Source organism: Hemiscyllium ocellatum, chromosome 22 (assembly GCF_020745735.1).
Source record: "Hemiscyllium ocellatum isolate sHemOce1 chromosome 22, sHemOce1.pat.X.cur, whole genome shotgun sequence".
NCBI lineage: Eukaryota > Metazoa > Chordata > Chondrichthyes > Orectolobiformes > Hemiscylliidae > Hemiscyllium > Hemiscyllium ocellatum.
This window is the reverse complement of record NC_083422.1, coordinates 3,694,379-3,720,231: the sequence shown is the minus strand read 5'-3', so window position 1 is coordinate 3,720,231 and position 25,853 is coordinate 3,694,379. Positions and strand designations below refer to the sequence as shown.

Here is a 25,853-nt window from a genome sequence, read left to right as displayed (position 1 = left end):
TCAGACAAGCGTCCTTCTGCTATTACCCTCTGCTTTTTACCATCAAGCCAATTGTGTATCCAATTTGCCAGTTCCCCCTGAATTCCATGCAATCTTCTACAGTAGCCTACCATACAGAACCTTCTCAAAAGCCTGACCAAAATCCAAGTTTACCGTCCTGCTCTCATCAACCTTCCTGGTCACTTCATGAAAGAACTCTAACAAATTTGTAATTCATGATGTCCCACAAACAAAGCCGTGCTGACTACTCTGAACCAAGCCCTGTCTTTCCAAATGCACAGATACCTTATCATAATCTTCTCAAGTAGCTTACCTATGACAAGAATGGAGACATTAACTCAAGACCTGCTGAGTTTCTCCAGTATTTTCTGTTTCCTTTCAGATTTCCAGCACCTGCAGTGTTTTGTTTTAATTCCAGGTTTTGTTTGTTTTGGAAATATTGATGCCGTGAACTAGTGAACCTTCCCTGCTGCAGAGCTGCACCCCTCAGCACCAACATGTGTTGGGGTTGCATCATGAACAAAACCAAAACCATTGTAGAGTTAACAAATCAATCCGCCACATTCCCCAGATTGGAGGAAAGCCACTCTAGCAAGACAGGCAGCTTATTGGGGGAGGGGGGCTTAAAATCCACCCCTTAGCCCAGACACACACACACACACACTGAGGTTGTTAGACCTGCTCAGGGCTCACTGCAGATTCTGTGTGGTCTCTCTGAGTCTATCAGCATCACCTTTCTGCTGCCTTGGAGAATGAGGGGATATGTGTTAAGAAAATTGTTTGGTTACATTCAAACCCCAAAGTTTGTGTTTCCTTGACGTGCTGCTGTACAGAACCGAACTGCGTTTGTGACTATGTGTATATACAAATATATTTTGATGAATGAAGTACATTTTTTGAAATAAAAAAGAGGGAATAACATTATTAGTGAAACGACTAATTTTGCTGGTGTTAATAATTTTAAGCGCAGCCCTGATAACCTCACTGGTTGAGTTTCTCCCTGACTTTCTGTCTTACTTTTCTCTTGTTTGACTGAAGGAGTCAGCTAGTTCACCCCGAATTTCTCTGTCCCTGCTCAATGTCCCAGTCCTCAGGTTTACCGTCGGGAGTTGTCAATCCTCCCCTGGTTCCGCCCCGTTTTCTAGCGCCACCCAGGTGGCAGAGGTTGGTGTAAAAGAGGGAGGACTGTCCATAAAGCAGGGACAGAGAGCCACAGCTCGGACTTGAAAGAGCCAGTGTCAGTGGAAGCCAGGCAGGCTGGAGAGAGCTCACACACGCGAGGCCAGGCAACATGAGCTCGGTCCGGGACAACAACCTGAAGCTGCCTATCCAGGAGGTCCACGAGATGGACAGTCTGCCGAATAAGAAAGCTTGGGACAATGCGGCGTACGAGGGCTCCCCGCCCAGCTCCCCTTTGAAGGTGCAGACCATCTACAATCCCAGCTCTTTGCCCAGCAATCCCTATGGATGTGAGGAACCCCCACTGTATCCCAAGAGTAAAGCTGCGCCAGGATGCTGCCTGACTATAGTGAGGGGAATTCGAGGTAAGGTAGAACATATTTCTTACATTATAACCAGACATGGATGTCCTGACAGGTGCATTAGTAAGCCCATTGAGACCTGACTATTTTACTTGTAAAAACCGAGGGTGGATGAACAGAAAAGGAAAACAAGAAGTTGTCACTTGTTTGTTTATTCTTGATGATGTTCACTCTCTAAGTTAAAAGAGAATTGGGGCGGCACGGTGGCACAGTGGTTAGCACTGCTGCCTCACAGTGCCAGGGACCTGGGTTCAATTCCCGCCTCAGGCGACTAACTGTGTGGAGTTTGCACGTTCTCCCCGTGTCTGCGTGGGTTTCCTCCGGGTGCTCCGGTTTCCTCCCACAGTCCAAAGATGTGCGTGTCAGGTGAATTGGCCATGCTAAATTGCCCGTAGTGTTAGGTAAGGGGTAATTGTAGGGGTATGGGTGGGTTTCGCTTTGGCGGGTCGGTGTGGACTTGTTGGGCCGAAGGGCCTGTTTCCACACTGTAAGGAATCTAATCTAAAAAATCACACCACACCAGGTTATAGTCCAACAGGTTTATTTGGAAGCACTAGCTTTCAGAGCGCCGCTCCTTCATCAGGCGGTTGCTGTTCAGGCCCTTCTTCATTAGCAGGTTTTTAACTTTGTACACCCCAGTCCCAACACCGGCACCTCCAACTCATCACTTTCTAAGTAGTTTAAGACCGTGCTGAACATATTCAAATATTATAATAGCCCAGTCTATAGTTTCCCTGTAACATATTCAGCTATTATTTAAATTCTAAAGTTTGGGTAAATGTTCACCCCAGGATCACATGCATGACCAATAATTCCAGGAGCCAGGAAGTCTTGTCATTCCTTGGGAATAGGGTGAGGTTTGGATGAGGTTTTATTTGGACAAGTGGGAATGAGAAAGAGGATACATGTACTGCTCTTTTTTAATTTCAAAAAAACTTTACTTACAAAAATACCTTGATGTACATAGTCACAAATCCAGTTTGGTTCTGTAAAGTAGAATAAAAAGCAACAAGTTTTACTCTATCCAATACAACAGCATTTCTTACTTGTGCTGGATTCTATTTACATATATTTGATGCACCAGGAGGGTCCAATAACTGAATGGACCCCCATTTAATTTCAATAGAAAGACCTCAGACAGTGGTCTGTCCCCACTGCACCTTGGCAGCAGCTGTCCCAGGGCGTCTCTCAGCACATAGTCCTGGATATTGAGATGTGCCAGTCTGCAACACTCAGTCGAAGTCAACTCCTTGTTCTGAAAGACCAACAAGTTTCAGGCAGATCAAGGTTGCGTACTGCTGGTAAAAGGCAGGAAGGGCAGTGACATCCCCCAGGGCAACACAGTTACAATTCACTCAGCACATTGTCCTTTTTCAGTCTGTGTGATTTCAGTCAGATCCGCATGACAGCAGAATGTCAGAGTGACCTCTCTCTCTCTCTCTCTCTCTCTCTCTCTGTAGTAGTCATGATTTGGAGATGCCGGTATTGGACTGGGGTGTACGCAGTTAAAAATCACATAACACCAGGTTATAGTCCAACAGGTTTAATTGGAAGCACACTAGCTTTCGGAGCGACGCTCCTTCACCTGATGAAGGAGCGTCGCTCCGAAAGCTAGTGTGCTTCCAATTAAACCTGTTGGACTATAACCTGGTGTTGTGTATTTTTAACTCTCTCTCTCTCCTTCACTTCTTTTCCACATTGTTGGGGAGTGGACTTCGGTGAACTCCCCATATCTGAAAGTGAGCAGTTTGACCTAGCGGGTATGTTAGACACGACTGGGAAATGTTTTCACGTTTGGATAATCACATGCTGCTGGACATGGAATGTTGCATGGAGCTTCCTACTATCATCCTGATTGAAAGCCCGTGGGAATTGTCATATGTGTGGTTGCTCCCAAGATCTCATCTAAATCAGGGTCAATGATTGGGAAAATCCCTTTGGGAAGTGCAGTATTCCAAACCTGACAGCTCCAGGCATGTATATCACTCTTTGAGTGTGATCAAAATATCAAGTGTGAGCATTCCCCAACTATGTCAGCAAAACACTAACACTAACCATCTCTGCCCAGAGTAATCACAACCCTCATTGAAGATATTTCACTGGGAGGAAGCTGAGCTGGTGTTGTTGGTGACAGTGAGATCTCCAACACTCGTAACATTGCTCCGGACAGAACATTTATTCAGAACAATAAAACTGCCAAAGGCTTCAAGAGCTGAAAATGTGTTGCTGGAAAAGCGCAGCAGGTCAGGCAGCATCCAAGGAACAGGAGAATCGACATTTCCTGAAGAAGGGCTCATGCCCGAAACGTCAATTCTCCTGCTCTTTGGATGCTGCCTGACCTGCTGCACTTTTCCAGCAACACATTTTCAGCTCTGATCTCCAGCATCTGCAGACCTCACTTTCTCCTCAAAGGCATCAAGAGACCAATAATAGTGTGATGGACAAAACAGTCAGATCACCAGGGACAGAATCTCATTACATTAGAGTTATCAGTGATAGTAGTTTATAGGGTCACCCATCAGTATCAGGAATAGTAAATACCATAAGCTAGTTCACAAGAATCAAACGAGTGTTCTGAGGAAGGGTCACTGGGCCTGAAATGTTAACTCTGATTTCTCTCCACAGATGCTGCCAGACCTGCTGAGCTATTTCAGCAATTCCTGTTCTGTTTCTCATTTACAACATCTGCAGTTCTTTCAGTTTTCATTTTGAACTTTACACTGATATGTTGGGACAAAAGGGATATTTTGCAATGTGTTAAATCTTTAAAGCATCTTTGAATTTATAAGTATATGCTATGTATATGTTATTTGCATATAGATGTATAAAATTTGTCAATAATAGGTGCTTTCTCACACTCTATGTATTTTGTATTCAGGTTCCTATGAGGAAAATTAGTTTCTTCGAGTCATACAGCAGAGAAACAGGCCCTTGCACCCAACTCGTCCATGCTGACCTGTTTCCCCCACCCCCATCACATCCTTTGGCAGCTCTTTCCATATACAAAACACCCCCTGTGTGAAAATATAGTCCCCCCCCAGGTCCCTTTTAAATCTTTCTGTTCTCACCTAAAACTTATGCACTCTAATTATGGACTCCCCTACCCTGGGGAAAAATCCTGGCTATTCACCTTATCTATGCTCCTCAGGATTTTATAAGGTCTATAAGGTCACTGACCCTGAACAAAGTGAGGTAGAAGGATGCCTTTGATTACCATAGAAATGAGTAGAAAATATTCAGTGAAGAACAACTTGCTGTTTTAAGTCTCTCTGAAGGTTACGCTGTTTGTGTGTATGGAGCCATGGTTCACAAAAGACCAAAGGCATCTTTCTCTGTCAGAGAGAAACAATTGGTCATGTCTAGCTGGAGGGTAACCATTCCATCAGCATGTGGTAGGGTGAGGAGGTTGATCTTCATGAACTACCACAGCCAGGATTAGGAGAGAACTCACATTGTTGACTTTTGACTTCATGATACTGTGGTCATGTAGCCAACTGGGTTGACTAACTCCCCAGATTACTGTATAGGACTGAGCTATTTGTTGCTGTTGGACTTTCAAAGTCCTGAAACAAAGTTATGCCTTTGTCTCTTTCCTTTTCTGTAGGTTTGTGGGGCACCAAACTGACTGAGAACTTGTCCAGTAATCCTGAGCTACACATCAGGAGAACCTTGCGTGAACTGGTAGTTTACATAGTTTTCCTAGTGGACATATGTTTGTGTAAGTAACCCAATAACTTAACGTCTGCCATTAGGGTAATATGCAAACCTACTATAGCAGGGGACTTTGAAAATCTAAATGCAATTAGACAGAGTCAACATAGTTTTGTGAAAGGGGGATCACTTTTGTCTAATTCATGAGATTTATTTGTGGAACTGACAAGTGTTGTGGATAAAGGGGGAACCTGTATATGTGGTTATCGTCCAACAGGTTTATTTGGAAGCACTAGCTTTCGGAGCACTGCTCCTTCAGGTGGTTGCGCGGTATATTTGGTGTACTTGGATGTCTAAAAAGTGCTACATCAAAGGTTTCTGTGCAAAATAAGCACAGTATTAGCAAATTAGCATAGGTATAGGATTGGTCAGCTAACTGGGAGCAGAGACCAGCTGATTTTCACATTGGCAAGGTGTCGCAGGACTCAGTGACTATCCGCAATCTACCTGGTACATGAATAGAGGGGCAAAAGCTACATTTGCTAAGTTTAGGTGACACCAAGACAGATTTGGAAAGTAAATTATGAGGAGGACATAAAGAATTTATAAAGACATAGATAAAGTGAGTGGGCAAAAGAATTGGCAGATAGAATACCATGTGATTAACTATGAACTTCAACGTTTTGTAAAGAAGGATAGAAAAGCAGAATATTATGTAAGTTATATATAATAACTCCAGAACTAAGGGATATGGCTGTACTGGGAAATGAATCACATAGCATGCAGTCCAGCAAGTGATGAGGAAAACAAATGGAATGATGCCATTTGTTGCAATGGGAATGGAATATAATAGGAGGGAAGTCTTGCTGCAAAGTTGAATAGAGCATTGGTGAGCTGAAAATGTGTTGCTGGAAAAGCGCAGCAGGTCAGGCAGCATCCAAGGAACAGGAAATTCGATGTTTCAGGCATAAGCCCTTCTTCAGGAAGGGCTCCCTGAAGAAGGGCTTATGCCCAAAACGTCGAATTTCCTGTTCCTTGGATGCTGCCTGACCTGCTGCGCTTTTCCAGCAACACATTTTCAGCTCTGACCTCCAGCATCTGCAGACCTCACTTTCTCCTAGAGCATTGGTGAGACTACATGTGTTGTGAATAGCCTTAATGTCTTTACTTGAGAAAGGATATTACTGCTTTAGAAATAATTCAGGGAAAGTTCATTTGACTGATTCCTGGCATGAAGAGGTTATCTTAAAAAGCTAGCACAGTGGTTCAGTGGTTAGCACCGCTGCCTCACAGCACCAGGGACCCAGGTTCAATTGGGTGGAGTTTGCATGTCCTCCCCATATCTGCCTGGGTTTCTGCCTACTGCTCCAATTTCCTCCTCCAGTACAAAGATGTGCAGGTTAGGTGGATTGGCTATGCTAAATTGCCCTTTAGTGTCCAAGTATGTCTGGGCTAGGAGGATGAGCCATTGTAAAACCAGCAGTGTAGGGATAAGGTAGGGAAGTAGATCTGGGTGGGATGCTCTTTGGAGGGTCTGTGCAGACTAGATGAACTAAATGACCTCTTTCTACATTGTAGGGATTCTAAGGTTGGGTCTGTATCAATTGGAATTTAGAAGAATGAAAGGTTAGTTTACTAAGACACATAAAATCCTGACAGGGTGCATGCTGAGTGGATGTTTCCCCCAGTGGGTGAAACTAGAACAAGGGGGCACAATTTCTGAATAATGAAACACCCATTTAAGAGGGAGTTGAGGAAACTTATTTCTGTTAGAGAGTTGTTGATCTGTGGAATGCTTTTCCACAGTGTGTGGAAGCTAGATCACTGAAATGTTTTATGATTGAACTGGACATATTCTTGAGTGACAAGTGAGGGAAGGGTATTGGGAAAGGACAGGACAGTAGAGTTGAGGTTGCAGTCAGATCGGCCATGAATTTTATTCAATGAAGGAACAGGCTGGTGGGGTTGACTGACCCTGTTGCTGCTCCATATTCATGTGTTCAGATGTTGAAAAGTAACTTGTTTTTAACCCCTTTTCGTCACCGGTTCCTTTACTGATTTTTCAAAAAGTAACAGGAGTATATTAGATTGCTAAGTGTTCTGAGAAAATAATCTTCACTATTGCAGATGTAGCAATAATCAATTTCCATTTGACCTTAAGATAGATCTTTCCAACTGCAACTAATGGACAATTCCCAGACAATAATTTTCAATGAAAGTACCATTCTCAAGTCATTTGCAGAACAAAACTGGGACAGTTATTAGCTTAAACATTTTGTGGTATTAATTGAGATTTTGCTTTGGTCATATCAGTATAGGTTCATTCAGAAAGCAACATTTAGACCATTAGGTTTTGTTGGCAATCTTTAGATTAGATTAGATTAGATTAGATTACTTACAGTGTGGAAACAGGCCCTTCAGCCCAACAAGACCACACCGACCCACCGAAGCGCAACCCACCCATACCCCTACCTTTACCCCTTCACCTAACCCTACGGGCAATTTAGCATGGCCAATTCACTGAACCTGCACATTTTTGGACTGTGGGAGGAAACTGGAGCACCCGGAGGAAACCCACGCAGACACAGGGTGAATGTGCAAACTCCACACAGTCAGTCGCCTGTGTCGGGAATTGAACCCGAGTCTCTGGCGCTGGGAGGCAGCAGTGCTAACCACACATGATATACATGAGAAAAGAGGAAATCTGCAAAGAACATATTGTAACATTTAAAATCAATCCTTAACAAACTAGTTTGGAGTATTTGCACTTAATACAATTCACTGGTTTGGATTTATTTTTTAAAATAACTCAGTTTCTAAATTGCTAGATCTGTGAGGTTTTCAAAGTAAATTTTAAAATAATTTCAAAAAATCTTGAGACTGCTATGTTTGTTAATACCTGGGTATCATCAGTGCCTTTTGTCAGTGAAGTCAATGTTGTAAATACATTCCTTGTTTGTCATATTTTAATCTATGATCAACTCTGGGTTAGTGTTTGGCCTGGAACTGAATTATCCATCTCATATCCCTCATTATCCACAGTGTTGTGGGTCTCTAAATTCTTCATGTGCCACTATCACTGAAATCTACCTCTTTATTTTCATTCATTACAACCCCTTCCCCAACATAATTTCAAGCTCATCTGACGTAAATATCAACACAGTGATAACCCCACCACACCTAACCAAACGTACCGAGCTTCCTACTCTCCTGTCAACCCTGTCCCAGGACTGTTTAGTCATTGGAAATCTGATCAATATCAGATCAGTGTTGGAAATCTGATCAGTATCAGATCTCAAGGATCTTTGTTGGGAATTGAACTGAACAATATCAGGTTGGATTTACTCCCTGAAGTGTTTCTACTGTGGTTTACAGTTAAAATGGGAAATTATAAAATGTTTTGTGATGTTTTATTTTCAGTCGTTTAAGAAAATGTATATATTGAAATCATGTGCCACTCCTTGTGATATGTACCTATTTGATATTGGAATAGTTTGACAGTATGTAAATGTCACAAGAACATTTTGTTTAGATTAAGTTGCATCTCATATATGTTTCATTTTGTCCCTTTAAGATTTAAGAGAAACTTGTTTTTTGCTAAATTTGATACATCCAAATAAATCTAGTAATATTCACCAGAGTGGGACAGCTAACCTGAGGGGAGGATACGAAGTGAGATTGAGCCAGAACAGCTGATTTAGTTGAGAATATAGAAAGCATGGTTAGTAAGTTTGTGGATGACATCAAAATTGATAGTATAGTGGACACTGAAGGAAGGTATTTAAGATTACAAAGAGATCTTGATCAATTGGGCCAATGGGCTGAAGAGTGGCAAGTGGAGTTTAATATGGATAAATGTGAGGTATTGCATTTTGTTAAAACAAACCTGGGCAAGGCTTATACAATTAAAAGTGGGGCCTTGGGCAGTGATGTAGAACAAAGAGATTTAGGGGTTCCGATACAGTTAGTTCTTCTAAAATGCAATGGTTGTATCTTGTGCAAAAAATAAGGTCTGCAGATGCTGGAGATCACAGCTGAAAATGTGTTGCTGGTAAAAGCACAGCAGGTCAGGCAGCATCCAAGGAATAGGAAATTCGACGTTTCGGGCATAAGCCCTTCATCAGGAATGAGGAGAGTGTGCCAAGCAGGCTAAGATAAAAGGTAGGGAGGAGGGACTTGGGGGAGGGGCGATGGAGATGTGATAGGTGGAAGGAGGTCAAGGTGAGGGTGATAGGCCGGAGTGGGGTGGGGGCGGAGAGGTCAGGAAGAAGATTGCAGGTTAGGAGGGCGGTGCTGAGTTCGAGGGAACCGACTGAGACAAGGTGGGGGGAGGGGAAATGAGGAAACTGGAGAAATCTGAGTTCCTTCCTTGTGGTTGGAGGGTTCCCAGGCGGAAGATGAGGCGCTCCTCCTCCAGCTGTCGTGTTGTTATGTTCTGCCGGTGGAGGAGTCCAAGGACCTGCATGTCCTCGGTGGAGTGGGAGGGAGAGTTAAAGTGTTGAGCCACGGGGTGGTTGGGTTGGTTGGTGGAGGTTTTCAAGACTGGGGGCATATTTTTAAGGTGAGAGGAGAAATATTAAAAAAAACCTATAAATCTTAAAAAGGACATGAGGGGCACCTTTTCTTTTACAGAGAGAGTGGTTCGTGTGTGGAATGAACTTCCAAAGGGAGTGATGGATTTGGGTACGGTTACAATTTTTAAAAGATATTTAGATAAGTACATGAAAAAGAAATGTTGAGTTCAGTTTGGGATTATGGTCGGCATGGACTGGTTGGGTCCGTTTCCATGCTGTATGACTCTATGGCTATAGCTATAATGCCTCCAGTCTTGAAATCCTCCACCCTAGGGTAAAGAGTCTATGGCTATGACTCTATAACACAAGTCATTTAAACACCTTGGATATGTTAAAACAGCACATATGTATTTTGGCCAAAATTAAAAAGTGTCGAAGTGTGTTAGGTGAATAGATAGGTTTAAGATTCAGACATTGCTGTGTTATGTATAAAGTGATTAGTGATGTTGTTATGCTGTAGTTTCAGGGTATGAGTATCAGGATTTCACAATGTAGTTTCCCCCACTGAGTATGAATATGTGGGCAAGATTTTTATGTGTTCATGAGATGTGGGCATCACTGGCTGGGCCAGCATTTATTATCCATCTCTAATGCTGAGAGGACAGTGAAGAGCCAACAACATTGTTGTGGGTCTGGAGTCACATATAGACTAGACCTGATAAGTATCTGGTAAATCTGGCAGATTCCTTTCCCCAAAGGATAGAATGTGCTGAGCACACTCCCTCAAAATATGTCATAAAGACCAGCCTACCCTATCCAAATAAACTCACTGCCTGAATATATTAGAATGTAATCTAATAGGATGGAGCTAGTTAACAGCAGAAATATGCTAAGAAATTTTAGAAAATGCTTGAAGTTAGTTATAAACATCAGCTTGACCCTAAATAAAAGCAAATTATCATTTCAAATCACTGACTAATATTTGTTGGTCACATCAATATTTGTGACATGTTACAAGAAAAACTTGAACTTATAAAGAACCTTTCTTCACCTCAGGAGGATACAGTATGCTTTCAGTTTACCGTAGTGAAACTTAAGTATATACCACACCGAGAGTACGAGGGAGGCAGCGTGAGATTCCCATGAATTATCAGTTGTTCAGATGCACTTGTAAGACATCTTTGAGCAAGAATACAGTCCTCAGAAAGTACTGAAGTAGCTGCTGAGTGGAACTATGATCATGAAAGAGGAGAAAAAGGGATAATCATAGCCATCCAAGCGTTGGATCGGAGTCCTGAGATCAGGAGATAATTTCAGTGAGAACGATTGTTAGCCTATCTTGGTTCATGGATTCAGAATGAAGCAGAATGCCACCCTCAGTTCACCTCCATTGTTCTACCTGGACTTTGTTTTGATCACTCTCTGTGTACTGAAGTACTTCCTAGTATCAGCTTGTAAATGATTCAGTCAGTTTCTGTGTGAACACACCATAAGGTTGAAATAGACTAGTAACCACCAGTTGCTCCATAACCAGGTAAGATCAGGTACTGGCCTAGAATAAACAAGTACACTTTTTCAGTGAAAACAAATTTCCTATTCTGCTGAAATTTAACACCAGTCCATTAACAAGCAAAATCTCTGGAGTAAAAGGTTTTAATGTGCGATTTAAGTTTGTGGATGGATTTACAGGAAAATGTTAGCGGGCAGAAGCTTCTGGATATAATTATGTAGAGATTCATTTTCATTTGGAGAAGTGTGGGTGTGTATCTTTAGTGAGAAAAACCTGGAGCTAACTCATAAAAAAAGGAAAATATTCCAGTTAGTGTGGAGACAAAAGGATATGGATTAGGATGGGCTAAAATGAAGTGAAGGAAGTATAATTTAAAGAGTCATTGATTTAAGAATAAAGTTAAAAAGAGACTGTAAAAAATCACATGCAACAAAATGAGGGTAATTCTACAAAACATAATTGAGATAAATATAGAAAACCTATAGAATGATGAAGAGGGGATTTGAAGAAAGAATGACAAGTACAGGAAATTATTAGCAGGGATATGAAATAAAGCTTTCAGAATGGGAAATAATCGATAAGAAGAGGCATAGAGTCATTCAGCATGGAAACAGACCTTTGGTCTGACCAGTCCACGCCGAACATAATCCCAAACTAGAGAAGGTCTAACACTCAGGTGAGACGATTCTCAAAAAGTAAATAATACTAAAGTATAGATGAAGCTTAAAAGTTGAAAAGGCAACAGCCCCTAAATGGTAAGCATCCTAAAGTAAATTTAGGGTGGGTACAGGAGGTGCTTTTGTACATCCCTGGATAGGAACTTCCCAAAGGAAGTAAAAGCCGCAGATATAATCTAACTGCTGAAGTGAATTGAGAAAAGCAGCTCGATAAGTGTACCAGCCAGGTCCCCCAATTTGTTACAATTCCAGACAGGATACTTTAAACCCTTAAGCCTCCGGGTGGGAAGGTGTGCAATGGCTCATCACAGTTATTCTATCCCCACCCTCAACCCTTCCTTTTGCTTAGTAACAACAAGGTTAATTTTAAAAGGACCCTTTCTCAGACTCAGGAAATGGTAACAGGAATTAATTCAATCAGGCTGTCTTCGATTAACAAAAGGAATGAGTTTACTCATTACTCAATGCAAGAAGAAATAGTGACATTAATACCCAAATTAAAAAAAAGAGCTAAGTCTGAAAGGATGCTTTGCTGTTGATGTTGGTAATTGAATAGTCAATGTTGAAATTCTTGGCTTTGTAGGTTGATTGAAACTCTTTTGGTCCCACTTCCTTTGGCAATTGCTGACCAGTGCAAGAGAGCATCTTCAACCCATGGTTTAACAAGCAGCGCTGGGGTGTTTAAATGGTAGTTCTCAGAGCTGTGACCCTCACAGCACATTCATCCACACAATAGCACACCAGGTCACTAGCCCAAACAGGCCAGTCTCACAGTTACCTTTGAAACACTTGTATTTTGTATAATCCTCAAATGCCCAAACACAAAAATTCTACAAGAGGTGGTTTTCTGCTGAGAGGAGAGATTCCCTCTCTGTTTGAGGATTCCCTGACTCTCTTTGCTCATGACAACCCATTTGTCCCATTCAGGATTTTGCCACAAAGTGACTGAATTTACATTTGCTGTCATTTTTTGGGCTGGAGCAGACTTAATTTAAAAATTATCTTGGCGGTCAAAGTGAACACTGTCAGCGGTTTTTAGGGGTTCTGATCCATCGTTGTGGCTCTTCACCCATAGCATGAATGAAATGAAATCCATTCATTTCCCTAGTATTGTTCAATATTATCTGTTCGGTTCCAATCCACACATCTAAAGATGCGCAGGTTAGGTGAATTGGCCAGACTAAATTGTCCATAGTGTTCAGGGGTGTGTAGGTAAGGGGCATCACTCAGGGATAAAATATAGAGTAATAGGGTAGGGGAATTGGTCTAGGTGGGTTACTCTTTGGAGGACTTGTTGAGCTAAATGGCCTGTTTCTACACTGTAGGGATTCTAAGATTGTAAGAATCTCATGATTTCACATGTTGCTGTCGGAATGGGAATCAGTGCTACTGCAAGTAGATTGACAGCTCCTGGATGGTACAGGTCCTTGATGCACTGTATGTCCTACTTTAATGAACTTGCTCTTTTTGAGCTTGACCACTAGGTCAACTAACTGGATTTTCTAGAGGTTGCCTTAAGTGTGTTTCCTGGGAACGCTGTAAGTTTTGGAGTCCAAATAACGTGACCTGAGACTGGAATAACTCCTGTGGTGTTAGAAAAGTGATGATTCCCTTCATACAAGCACCAAATGAACCTGCTGGTACTCCTTGGTTGCTTTACCTACTTTAACCATGTAACTTCCAGGTGGGACACCCGGGCTCCAGTTGCTGCTTGAACTTTTCAGTATTTCTGTATAGCCTTGTGAGAGCCATCTGATTTCTGCATAAGCACAACTGGGGTGCTTCAGCAAGTGCAAGCGGCTGTAGCAGCTGGGGTGCATTGCTAACTGTGAATGAGACAGCAAATAACAACAGAGAACATAGACAGAGACAGCTCAGTCCTTGCCTGTGCCTTTCAGTGGAACCACTGACCTTGAGACCATGAGGATCAGTAGTATCCTGGGGTTAACATTTACTCACCTCTTCACTGAAACATTCTTATGAACTTTGCAGCTACTTTGGAGGTTCAGAGAGCAGGTAACCTGTGTTGAATGACTTACCTTCTTATCCCTCTGTCCAGCAACTGATACAAATAGCACTGCTCTCCTCAATGGGTAAAGACACTCCAACACCCAAGAAGCTCAGCAATATTCAGCAAGGAACAGCCTGCTTGGTCCATGTAGTTTAATATCAGCACGTTTCACCATCAATGTATTGCAGATACTGTAATGCATTGTCTGCAAGCTACACTACAGATTCTTAGCCGTTTCTCTTTCCCTGTCACTGAGAAATCTTAAAGCACTATTTTCAGACACCATCAGCCCAAGTTTCTTCAGTGTCACATATGACACCTTGCATTTCTGTAGTGGCTTTAATGTAGGAAAGTGCTTCATAGAGTCATAGAGTTGTACAGTGCAGAAACAGACCCTTCAGTTCAACATGTCCGTGCCGAGCAGATGCCTTAAATTAACCTAGTCTCTTTTGTCAGCACTTCGTCCATATTGCTGTAAACCCTTCCTATTCATATATCCATCCAGATGTCTTTTAAAAGTTGTCATTGTACCAGCCTCCACCACTTCCTCTGATAGCTCATTCCATACACGTACCACCCTTTGCCCCTTATGTCCCTTTTAAATCTTTCCCCTCTCACCTAAAACCTATGCCCTCTCACTTTGGTCTCCGCTACCCTGAGGAAAAAACCTTGGTTATTTACCGTATCTATACCTGTAATGATATTATAAACCTCTATAAGGTCACCCCCTCAGCCTCTGATGTTCCAGGGAAAATAGCCCCATGCTAATCTGCCTCTTCATGTACCTCAAATCCTCCAACCCTGGCAACATCTGTGTAAATCTTTTCTGAACCCTTTCAAGTTTGACAACATCTTTTAGATAGCATGGAGATCAGAATTGGGCACCGTATTCCCAAAAGTGGCCCAACCGATGTCCTGTACAGCTGCAACATAACCTCCTAACTCCTATACTCAACGCACTCACTAATAAAGGCAAGCATACCAATCACCTTCTTCACTATCCTCTCTACCTGCGACTCTACTTTTAAGGAACTATGAACCTGCATTAACAGGTGATGATAGGATGATGACTGAAAGTTCGCTGAAAGGTTAAAGGAAAAGAGAGAAGTATAAAATACAAGAGCAAGGAAATAATGTTAGAGTTGGACAGAGAATTAGTCAGGCCACAACTGGAGTACTGAGTGCAGTTCTGTTCACCTCACTGCAGGAAGTATGTGATAGTACTGGAAGGGATACAGAAGAGATTTACTAGGATGTTAGAACATGGAACAGTACAGTATAATACAGGCCCTTCGGCCTTCAGTGTTGTGCTGGCCTTTTATCCTACACTAAGATTTGACTAACCTACATACTCTTCTTTGCACTATCTTCCATGTGCCTATCCAAGAGTCACTTAATTGTCCCTAATGTATCTGACTCTACTACCACAGCTGGCAGTGCATTCCACACACCTACCACTCTCTGAGTAAAGAACCTACCTCCGACATCTCCCCTAAACCTTCATCCAATCACCTTAAAATTACTCCCCTTCGTGATAGACATTTCCACCGTGGGAAAATGTCTCTGGCTATCCACTCTATCTACACATCTCATCATCTTGTACACCTCCATCAAGCCACCTTTCAGGTTGAATACTTTCCATCTATTACCACCCTCTGTCTTCTATGGTCCAGCCAATTTTGCACCCAGATAGCCAAATTTCCCTGTATCCCATGTCACCTTACTTTCTAAATGAGCATACTGTGGGGAACCTGATCAAATGTCTTGCTAAAATCCATATGCACCACATCCACTGCTCTACCTTTATCAATGTGTTTTGTCACACCCTCAAAGAATTCAATAATGCTTGTGAGACATGACCTGCCCCTCACAAAGCCATGCTGACTATCTCTAGTCAAGCTGTGCTTTTCCAAATAATCATAAATGCTGTCTGTCAGAATCCTCTCCGATAATTTGCCCACCACAAACGTAAGACTGACTGATCTGTAATTCCCAGGGTTATCCCTATTCCCTTCCTTGAACAAGGGAATAACATTTTCCACCCTCCAATCATCTGGCATGACTCCAGTGACAGTGAGGATGCAAAGATCATCGCCAAAGGTGCAGCAATCTCTTTCTTCGCTTCCTCTAGTAACCTCAGGTATATCTCGTCTGGCCCAGGGAACTTATCTGTCCTTATGTTTTACAAAATTTCCAGCACATCCTCCTTCTTAACATCAACCTGTTTTGCATATCAACCTGTTTCATACTGTCCTCAGAAATGTCAAGATCCCCCTCAGTAGTGACTACTGAAGCAAAGTATTCATTAAGAACCTCCTCTACTTCCCCTGAGTCCAGGCACAAGTTCCCTCCACAATCCTTGATCGGCCCTACCCTCACCGTGGCCATTCTGTTCTTCCTTACAAACGTGTAGAATGCCTTAGGGTTTTCTTTAAATCTACCTGCTAAAGCTTTCTCATGCCCCCCTCAAGCTCTTCAGTTCCTTCCTGGCTACCTTGTAACCCTCTAGAATCCTGTCTGATCTTGCCTCCACAACCTTAAGTAAGCTTCCTTCTTCCTCTTGACTAGATGTTCCACATCTCTTGTCACCCAAGGTTCTTTCAACCTACCACCCCTCCCTTGCCTCAGTGGGACAAACCTGTCCAGCACAATCAGCAAGTGCTCCCTTAACAACCTCCATATTTCTGTTGTGCATTCTCTGAGAACATCTGTTCCCAATTTAGGTGCCTGAATTCCTGCCGAATAGCATTATAGCTCCCCCTTTCCCAATCAAATACTTTCTCATACCGCCTGCTCCTATCCCTCTCCATGAGTATTGTAATGGTCAGGGAATTGTGATCATTATTCCCGAAATGCACTCCCGCCGAGAGATCTGACACCTGGCTTGGTTTGTTGCCAAGCACCTAATTCAATATGGCCTCCCCTCTAGTAGAAAGTGAGTCCAAGGATGTCTACCTTGAATAGGTTCTCCTCCTCTCTCTATAAGCTGCCTGACCTCCTGTGCTTTTCTAGCACCACACTCTTGACTCTGATCTCCTGCATCTGCAGTCCTCACTCTTTCCTTGTTGATTTAACCTTTCTTAAAGCCTCTTCCAAGGATGCCTATCTTGGAGAAGTTCTCCTCCTCTCTCCACAAGGATCTCAGTGAGTCCCTCTTTCTCATTGCACCCCCCAGGTCATCTCCTCTGCCCTGAAGCTCTTCAGCCACGCCCGGTAGCAGTCTCGCTACCACAGCCACATCTCCTTCCTCAGGGCCTGCCTATGGAACCATCTGATCCTGCATGGATTCCAGACTACATACAGACTAACATAATTTGGATTTGAACAGGACAACCAGACCAGATGTGCTTTTCCAGCACCACACTTTCAACTCCCCTCTCGTCGGCCTATCTACAAATTAAGTCAGGAAGCCTTCCTGGACACACCTGACAAAAACTGCTGCATCCAATCTATTTGAACTAAAAAAGTTCCAATCAATATTAGGAAAATTAAAGTCACCCATGACAACAACTTTGTTAGTTCTGCATCATTCCTTAATCTGCCTCCCAATCTGCTCCTCCGTGCCTCTGTTGCTATTAGGGTGATCTGTAGAAAACTCCCAATAAATTGATTGTTCCTTTCCTGTTTCTGACTTCCACCCATACTGACTCTGTAGACAGACCCTCCTCAACAACCTCCCTTTCTGCAGCTGTGATACTATCCCTGATCAGCAATGCCACTCCCTCACCTCTTTTGCCTCCCTCCCTATCCATTTTGAAACATCTGGGATGGAGAAATTGAGGTATAACAAGACATCAGATGGGTTTGGATTGGGGGGACATGATTGAGGTTACTGGGACTGCAGTCGGCCCCTGAACAGTGGAGAAGGCTGGATATCTCGATAAGTGGGATGGCTTTGTTGGGCAAGTCTGCTGGGGAAGGGAGATGGTCAGGTGGCCAGGATTGGAGATAGATAGGGGCAGCTCTTTCAATGGGGGTGAATGGGAACTTCATTGGGCTTTGTGCTTGTGTCAGATGTGCGGCAGGAAACATGCATGTGGACTTTGCAAGCAACAACACAGTTTGGGATTTTGGAAAGGAAATGGGGTTTGAGTTGGAGTCAGAGAGCAGGAGGAACGCTGACTGGTTTCTGAAGTCTGGGGTAAGGTCAGTTTTAAGGAGGAGGCAGCATATGAGCTGAGAAAACTGTGAAATTCAGCCAGCAAGGATTGAGGAGGAAGAGGTGTATTTTTGCAGGATTGAAGTATGAAGTAGATCTCATCAGGAAGGTGAGCTTGGAGTGGGCATAAGGCAAAATTGGAGAAAAACTCAATAAAGGCAGGGGTTCAACTGTAGGCAAGGTGGGGGAGAGGCAGGGAAGCCTGGCTTCATCTGATTAAACTGGGCATAGGTGGCATGTTGCAGAAAAGGCTGCTGAAAAGATGATCTCTTAATGTCCAAGATCCAAGAGAATCTCATTCATTCCCTGCAAGAGAGAAGGAATTAAGGACAGAGGCCAAGGTATTGAGTAGAAACCCGGTCTTAGCTTTGTGAAGCAAGTGCATAATTCAGAAAATTACTCTTGCTTATCCGATGGAGTTTATTTGTGTCCGTGGGTGAGACCTGACAGTAGGTTGCACTCTTAAGAAAGAGGAGAAAATAAACAAAGGAATTTCACCCTAAAAGCAATGATCGCCTGAGCTGTATGGGCAGGTTGCAGTGTATAACTTCAGGAAAGTTGAATGTCCTGCTGGTTATTCTGCTGTTGTCAATGAGACACATTGTTTTATTGTTTGTCGTGTGTACAAGCGGAAGCTGAACAAACACCATCTGTTCATTGCTTTTAAATTTTTCTATATGCTAAACATGATCCATTCATTATAATTAATCATGGCTTCAGATTGCAATTTTGACTTTATACACAGCAGGGTGATGATTTTCTATATTACCCAAGCATCAAAACAGCAGAACTGTGTGTGTGCTTTTTTTCAAACAATAATGTCTATTGTAATCTACTATTGAATTAATGTCTATCTGCAAGGAGGTGATATGTGTACACACTTTGTGTTCATGTTTTGAAACATCCTTTACTTATGGGCAAAATTAATGGTGATGGTGATGCATTATATTTGATAGTAAAACACACTAAATAGCACTTTTGTGTTATGTCTCCACAAAACTATTAATTTGCTATCTCTGACAGACACGTGTAATAATTTAACATTTATTGCTAAACCTTTGTATTCTAATAAAAGGGAATTAACCGATGATTCATGCATCTAATGCCGTAACAAATATTTGGGGATTGTGTACTTGGTGTTACTGAAGCAATTTAGAAGGTCCGAAGTAAAACAAATGAGATGACTATCTGACACGTCAGAACAGAAGGTGTCTGATAAAGAAACCTTCCTAACTGAAGCAGCTGGCAGTATTTTTAAAGCTGACATTTCCAACCAGATGAATGAAGAAATGCAGTCTGACGTTGGGTGATATCTCTGTCTTTACGATTTAATTGATGACTGTAAGACTGCCTTACGTTTTAATTTTATTTTGTTTGTTGCTTTCAGATTCTTTATCCCACCCTGAAGGGTTCCCTGTTAAACCCGTGCTTCTCTCAATCCTGGCTTCAAACATTAATCAACAATTAATGGGATCATCAGTCTCATTTTCAGGGATTTTAAAAAAAATCCTAACACTGTCCTTAAAATCATAAATGGGAAGCACGTCACCAGGACAAAGTACTGAATGAATTAACTCTTTTATTTTGGGACTATCACCTTTCATGGGTGGCACGGTGGCACAGTGGTTAGGACTGCTGCCTCACAGTGTCAGAGGGGGAGTTTGTACATTCTCCCCTCATCTGCATGGGTTTCCTCTGGGTGCTCCGGTTTCCTCCCACAGTCCAAAAATGTGCCATTCCAAATTGCCCATAGTGTTAGGTGAAGGGGTAAATGTAGGGCAATGGGTCTGGGTGGGTTGCTCTTCGGTGGGTTGGTGTGGACTTGTTGGGCCGAAGGGCCTGTTCAAAAGTGTAAGTTATCCATCTAATCTAATCTTCAAACTGACAGAAAACAGAGTTTTATTCACTCAAAGAACACCCACATTGTCCATCCAAAACTACAGAATTACATTGGATACTGCCTGCCCAATATCTCTCTACACCTCTGAAAGGTGTAATAAGAATTAACCCTCATTTAAAGCATTCATTTCATCATTATACAATGAAGTGAAAAACGTGTATCTGTTGATGTAAATGCAATCTAAATTCGAAGGTTCACACCCTGCAGTTCCATTTTAATAAACTCTTCTGCCTTCAATTTTCACACCCATTAGTTGTGTTTTACTGCGATTTTTCCAATTTTCTTGACATGAGTCCTTCTCCACAAAGAGTTTTCACAGCTTTTCACAATTCTCTGCACAATTATAATAGTGTCTATTTGCTTGATATTGCATTTTAAGCCTCTTTCAGCTTGGTAGACCATGGGTTTCCTTTTAAATACATAATTTTTCATTGTTCCATAGAGGGATTTAATTCACATTCGGCGTGTGGTATCAGCCAAACCAAAAACAAAATACTGTATAAGCCAGAGATCTGAAATAAAAACAGAAAATGCTAGAGAAACTCAGCAAGTCTAGTAATATCTATGAAGACTTATGAGAAACTGAGTTAACGTTTTGAGTCCAGGATAACTCTTTTTCAGAATTCATACTGGAGTTCAAAATTTCTCCTAATCTCAATGTTAAATGGCCACATATCCTTATGCTCATTTGTGACTCCCAGTTTTTTTTTGCCCCAGTCAATGGGGAGCATCCTTTCCTGTTGGACTATAACCTGGTGTTGCGTAATTTTTAACTTTGTCCATCCCAGTCCAACAGCAGCACCTCCATATCACTAAAGTGAGTGGTAGAGCAAAGTGAGCAGATGCCACTGTAAGTCTACAAAGGAATATAGACAGGTTGGGTGAGTGAGCAATGTCTGGAAGATGGAGTACAATGTTGGTAAATGTGAGGTGATCCATTTTGGTAGGAATAACAACAAAATGGACTATTCTTTAAATGGTGCAACATTGCAGCGTGCTGCTGTGCAGAGGGACTTCGCTGTCCTTGTGCATGAATCACAAAAAGCTGATTTGCAGACACAGATAATAAAGAAGGCTAACGTAATATTGTCCTTCATTGCTCGAGAGATGGAGTTTAAAAATAGGGAGGTCATGCTGCAGCCATTAAGGGTGCTGGTGAGGCCACCCCTGGAGTACTGTGTACAGTTTTGGTCTCCTTACTTGAGGAAGGATGCAAAGGAGGTTCATTAGGTTGATTCCAGAGTTGAGAAGGTTGGCTTACAAGGAGAGATTGAGTGGACTAGGACTGTAACCATTGGAATTTAGAAGAATGAAAGGGGATCTTGTAGAAACATATAAAATTATGAAGGGAATAGACAAGGGAGGTGGTTTTCACTAGTAGGTGAAACTGGAACTAGGGGGCATATCCTCAAAATAAGGGGCAACAGATTTAGGACTGAGTTGAGGAGGAATTTCTTCACCCAAAGGGTTGTGAATCTATGGAATTCCCCACCCAGGGAAGCAGTTGAAGCTACAAAGTTAGATGTTTTCAGGGTAACGATAGATAGACATTTGAACAGTAAGGGAATTAAGGATTATGGTGAGCGGGTGGGTGAGTGGAGCTGACTCCACAAAATGATCAGCCATGACCTTATGGAATAGTGGAGCAAGTTATTTCTTATCTTATCATCTTATCATCTTTACTATCTGAAATATAGAGTTCTTACAGTTCTATTATGATTGGTCACATGTGATACTGGTAACCTATGACCTTTCCTTTTCCAGTGACCTATGGAATGACCAGTTCAAATGCCTACTACTACACTAAGGTCATGTCAAACCTCTTCCTGTCGACTGCAGTCGATTCAGGGGTTACCTTTCAAACCATACACAGCATGGCCGACTTCTGGAGCGTGAGTATAATTCAATAAATTTCTAAAATGCCTCATGTATTGTGTCATCTTTATTAATCGCAGCGAGTGCAGCATAGTATTCATAATAGACATTTGATGAGTTTGCAAAAGTTTGAGGAGCCCCATGTTTTCAGTGATAATGTACTGAGGAATGAATATCTGAATGAGCAGTTGAACTTAATATTGTGACAAAGTGTAAATAACTGACTAAGTTCTTTGTAATGAACCAATGAGGTCTGTATATCCCCTGAATGTACTTAACAAACCTGAGGAGCTGCTTAATAATATTCAATGAAGATGTATTTCAACAGTTGCCATCCCCTTCAGAGTTTCTGTTGCAGCAGTTAGACAATGGTCAGTTGCTATAATAGGAACAGAGTCATTGTAATAAAATGCCACATCAGGTTAACTTCACAGATGTCAGGATGGAGTTGACCAGAGTCACATCTGAGGCTGGAGGAGTGAGGGTTTTCTCACACTTATTCCACCACTTCACAGCTTATCACATAAGTTCGACATACTTATAAACACACACACACACACACACACACACACACACACTCACTTACTACCCACACACACCCTCTCACACTGTCACACACATTTCTACTCACACACACATACAAACACACACGCTCTGTCTCACACACTTATGCATATACACTCTCACAAACACACTCTCCCACTCAGTCTCACATACATACACCCACACACTTTCACAATACATTCTCCCACTCAGTCTCACAAACATACACCCACACACTCTCACAACACACTCTCCCGCTCAGTCTCACAAACGTACACCCACAAACTCTCCCACTCAGTCTCACAAACACTCATACAGTCATTCTCAATCACAGTGTCTTACACACACTCTCAGTGTTTTACACATTCTCAGTGTCTCACACTCACTCTCACAGTGTCTCACACACACTCTCACAATGTCTCACACAGTCTCTCACATGCACACATACTCTGACACATATATAGTCTTCCACACACACACACTCCTACTCTCTCACATACACTCTAATACAGTTTCTCTCACACAGACCTGCACACTCTCTCCCAGACAGACACTCATACTCTCATAAACCCACATACACTCTCACACACAGTTTCTCACACACAGTCTCTCTCACATACACACTCTTCTACTGTCACACACAGACACTTTCATACACACAGTCTCACACAGCCACACACTCTGGCTCACATGCATACACAGACACACTCCCACACACCCACACACATGCACACACTTTCACACACATAAATTCTCACACTCACTGTCTCTCACACACTTAGCACACACACTTTCTCACTCTCACACATCCCCAGACATTCTCACGTGCATACACTCTCTCACACACATTCACTCTTGTATAAATGCATGCACGCACATCCACTCTCAAGCAGATGCACCGATACTCTCACACACACCTACTGTCACACTCATATACACACACATGCTCAGCCTCAAATGTGTGCTTGCACACTCACACTCTCACTCACACACTGTATGCTCAGTCTCACATACCACATGCACACACACAAACACACTCTCACATGCATGTATGCACACTGTCACTCTTACACACACACACACACACACACACACACACACACACACATGCTGAGTCTCTCTCTCACACACACACACACTTCAAGAAATGATGGGAAAAATGGAATTCTCTGCAGAAAGTGACTGTATGAAAACAAAATTGCTTTGTTGGGCCGAAGGGCCTGTTTCCACGATGTAGGGAGTCTAATCTAAAAAGAATGTTTTCAGAAACGAGAGTGATCAGCTGAGCAACTTGTCCTTAGCAGGTTTTCCTTCAATTAAATCACTCCAAGACAGTTACTGTTCAAACAAAAAAGTACCCAGCAAAAGATAGAGCCTAAACCAGAGCAACCAGTTATTACCAGCCATGTGATTTACAGGAAGCTCTCATCTAAACCAAAACTCTAGTGTCTACTGTGAACTCTTAATGACCTCTTTTAAATATACTTTCTGTGAATTGAAAATAAATCCAGTGTTATGGACTAGGCTAAATACCTCCAAAATTCATTAAGAAGATAGGCTAGACCCAACTTTTTTTTTATTTTTAAAGGCAAGTGCAAACTATTGTGTTCCAGATGCAAGTCAATTGATCAGACCCCGCACTTATAGCAAAACTCAATTTATTCTTACACTATAGGTAAAATACAGACTAAATAAGAATAGAAAAATTAGCTTAACTGTAACTGTATTGAAATACTTAACAGAATGATATATCCTAACTACCGCTGATTACCTGTTCCAAGATAGGAACATCCCATGAAGATATCCTCAGCAGAGGGAAATTCAGGAAAATAGATTTTCCTCACATGCAACATTTCTCCAATCCAGGAGGAAAGGACATTATAATGGAAAATTAACAAATTTAACATTTACTGTGAAACCTGAAAGAGAATGCCTTTCTAAATTTAACGCTATGCTGAGCTTTGCAAGTGCTGAGTGCTGCAGCCAGGAGACAACTTGGCTTTGTTTGAATTTTGTAAACATTCAACTTGACCTTGCAACAGTTGAATTCAGCGAAAGCTAAGGAAAGCATAAGAACAGTTATGTCCTTGACCAGTGGATGAGAAAATAACAACTTAAGTTTTGCTAGTCTTTACCCTTGAGAGTGTGATAAGACTGGTATGAGAAGAGTATCTGAATTATGCTCAAGTGCCCCTTACATGAGGCATCTGGCCAAATGTATTGGGTTGATCCTGCAGAATCTGAATAAAGCTCTTTTCTTTGCTCTTGCTAACAGTTGAGTTGAGTCAATTTCATTTCCATGACAGACATCAAGAGAAAATTCTGAGAAAGAGAGAGAGAACTCAAGTGTTTTGCTGTAGCAGGGAGAGATGTATAGCAGCTTCCAAACTCCAACAGCTACTGAAAATTAAAGTAAAATCCTGGTTCTGTGCGAACTTGACTCCACCCATTCAGGGTGCTTCTATTGTTCCTACTTTAAATAAAAACACCCGAGGCCTTACTTTGTTGACTTGGAACAAACCACTTGGCCCCTCTGTCTCTACATCTTTTCATTCAAAAAATGGACAAAGTTCATATCTTAAAGCCATGGTATGGTCATACCACAATCTTATGAAAGATTAAACTATTCCAGCAATGTTGCTTCCATAGCATCTTTATAACATGAGCATTTCCGTGTTAAGGTGATGGGCTCCAGGTTCTGAGCAAATTCCTGCAGCAAGTTGGTCCTGTATTTATAAATGTGCTCGAACACATTGATGATAAGTTTTCTGGCTGATTTGTCAAACTCTTCACAATCCACATCTATCAGAGTTCCGCTCTGTGCCTCTCAATTCAAGCCTCAGATGAGCCCTCTTGCACTCTGAAAAACTGACAGCTTTGCTTAGTGTCCTGGCAGCTGCCCATTTACCTGCTCAGGATCTCGCCTCTTTTTAATGTCCTTTATAATCTAACCCCCTCACCTTGACCCACTAAACTGCTGGTGCTTCTGTCAAATCAACTGATGATGCTCTACTGTTGGACATAGCAACAGCCTGCTACCATCTGCAACTTGCAAACAGGAGAGGTTGCAGATGAGGGATGTATAGGGATAACAATTCCAGCCTTGGGTGACTGTGTGGAGTTTGCACATTCTCCCTGTGTGGGTTTCCTCTGGGTGCTTCGGTTTCCTCTCACAGTCCAGCAATGTGCACGTTAGGTGGATTGGCTATGCTAAATTGCCCATAGTGTCCAGGGCCGTGCAGGCTAGGTGGGTTAGCATGGAAAATGGGGGGTTACGGGGATAGGGTCTGGGTCTGATTGGGATGTCCTCCGGAGGGTTGGAGCAGATTTGATGAGCTGAATGACCTCTCTCCATACTGTAGGGATTCTGTGATTCTGATTTCATGAATATCTCTGAGGAAAGTGACATCTTTGGTAAGTGCAGCTGTGTGGTGGGCAACAGCCATTACATTAATAACCAAAACGATCTCCT

General features: G+C 42.2%; 1 protein-coding gene across 1 annotated transcript in view; it reads left to right on the top strand.

Moving 5' to 3' along the window:
* The first annotated feature begins 1,291 nt into the window (after positions 1-1,291).
* The window catches only part of pkd2l1 (polycystic kidney disease 2-like 1), a 70,475-nt gene continuing 45,913 nt past the window's right edge, over positions 1,292-25,853 (top strand). The window contains exons 1-3 of the mRNA XM_060841765.1: positions 1,292-1,544; positions 5,146-5,259; positions 21,728-21,855. Coding sequence (XP_060697748.1) covers positions 1,292-1,544; positions 5,146-5,259; positions 21,728-21,855 — 495 coding nt within the window. The remainder of the gene's footprint in view (positions 1,545-5,145; positions 5,260-21,727; positions 21,856-25,853) is intronic.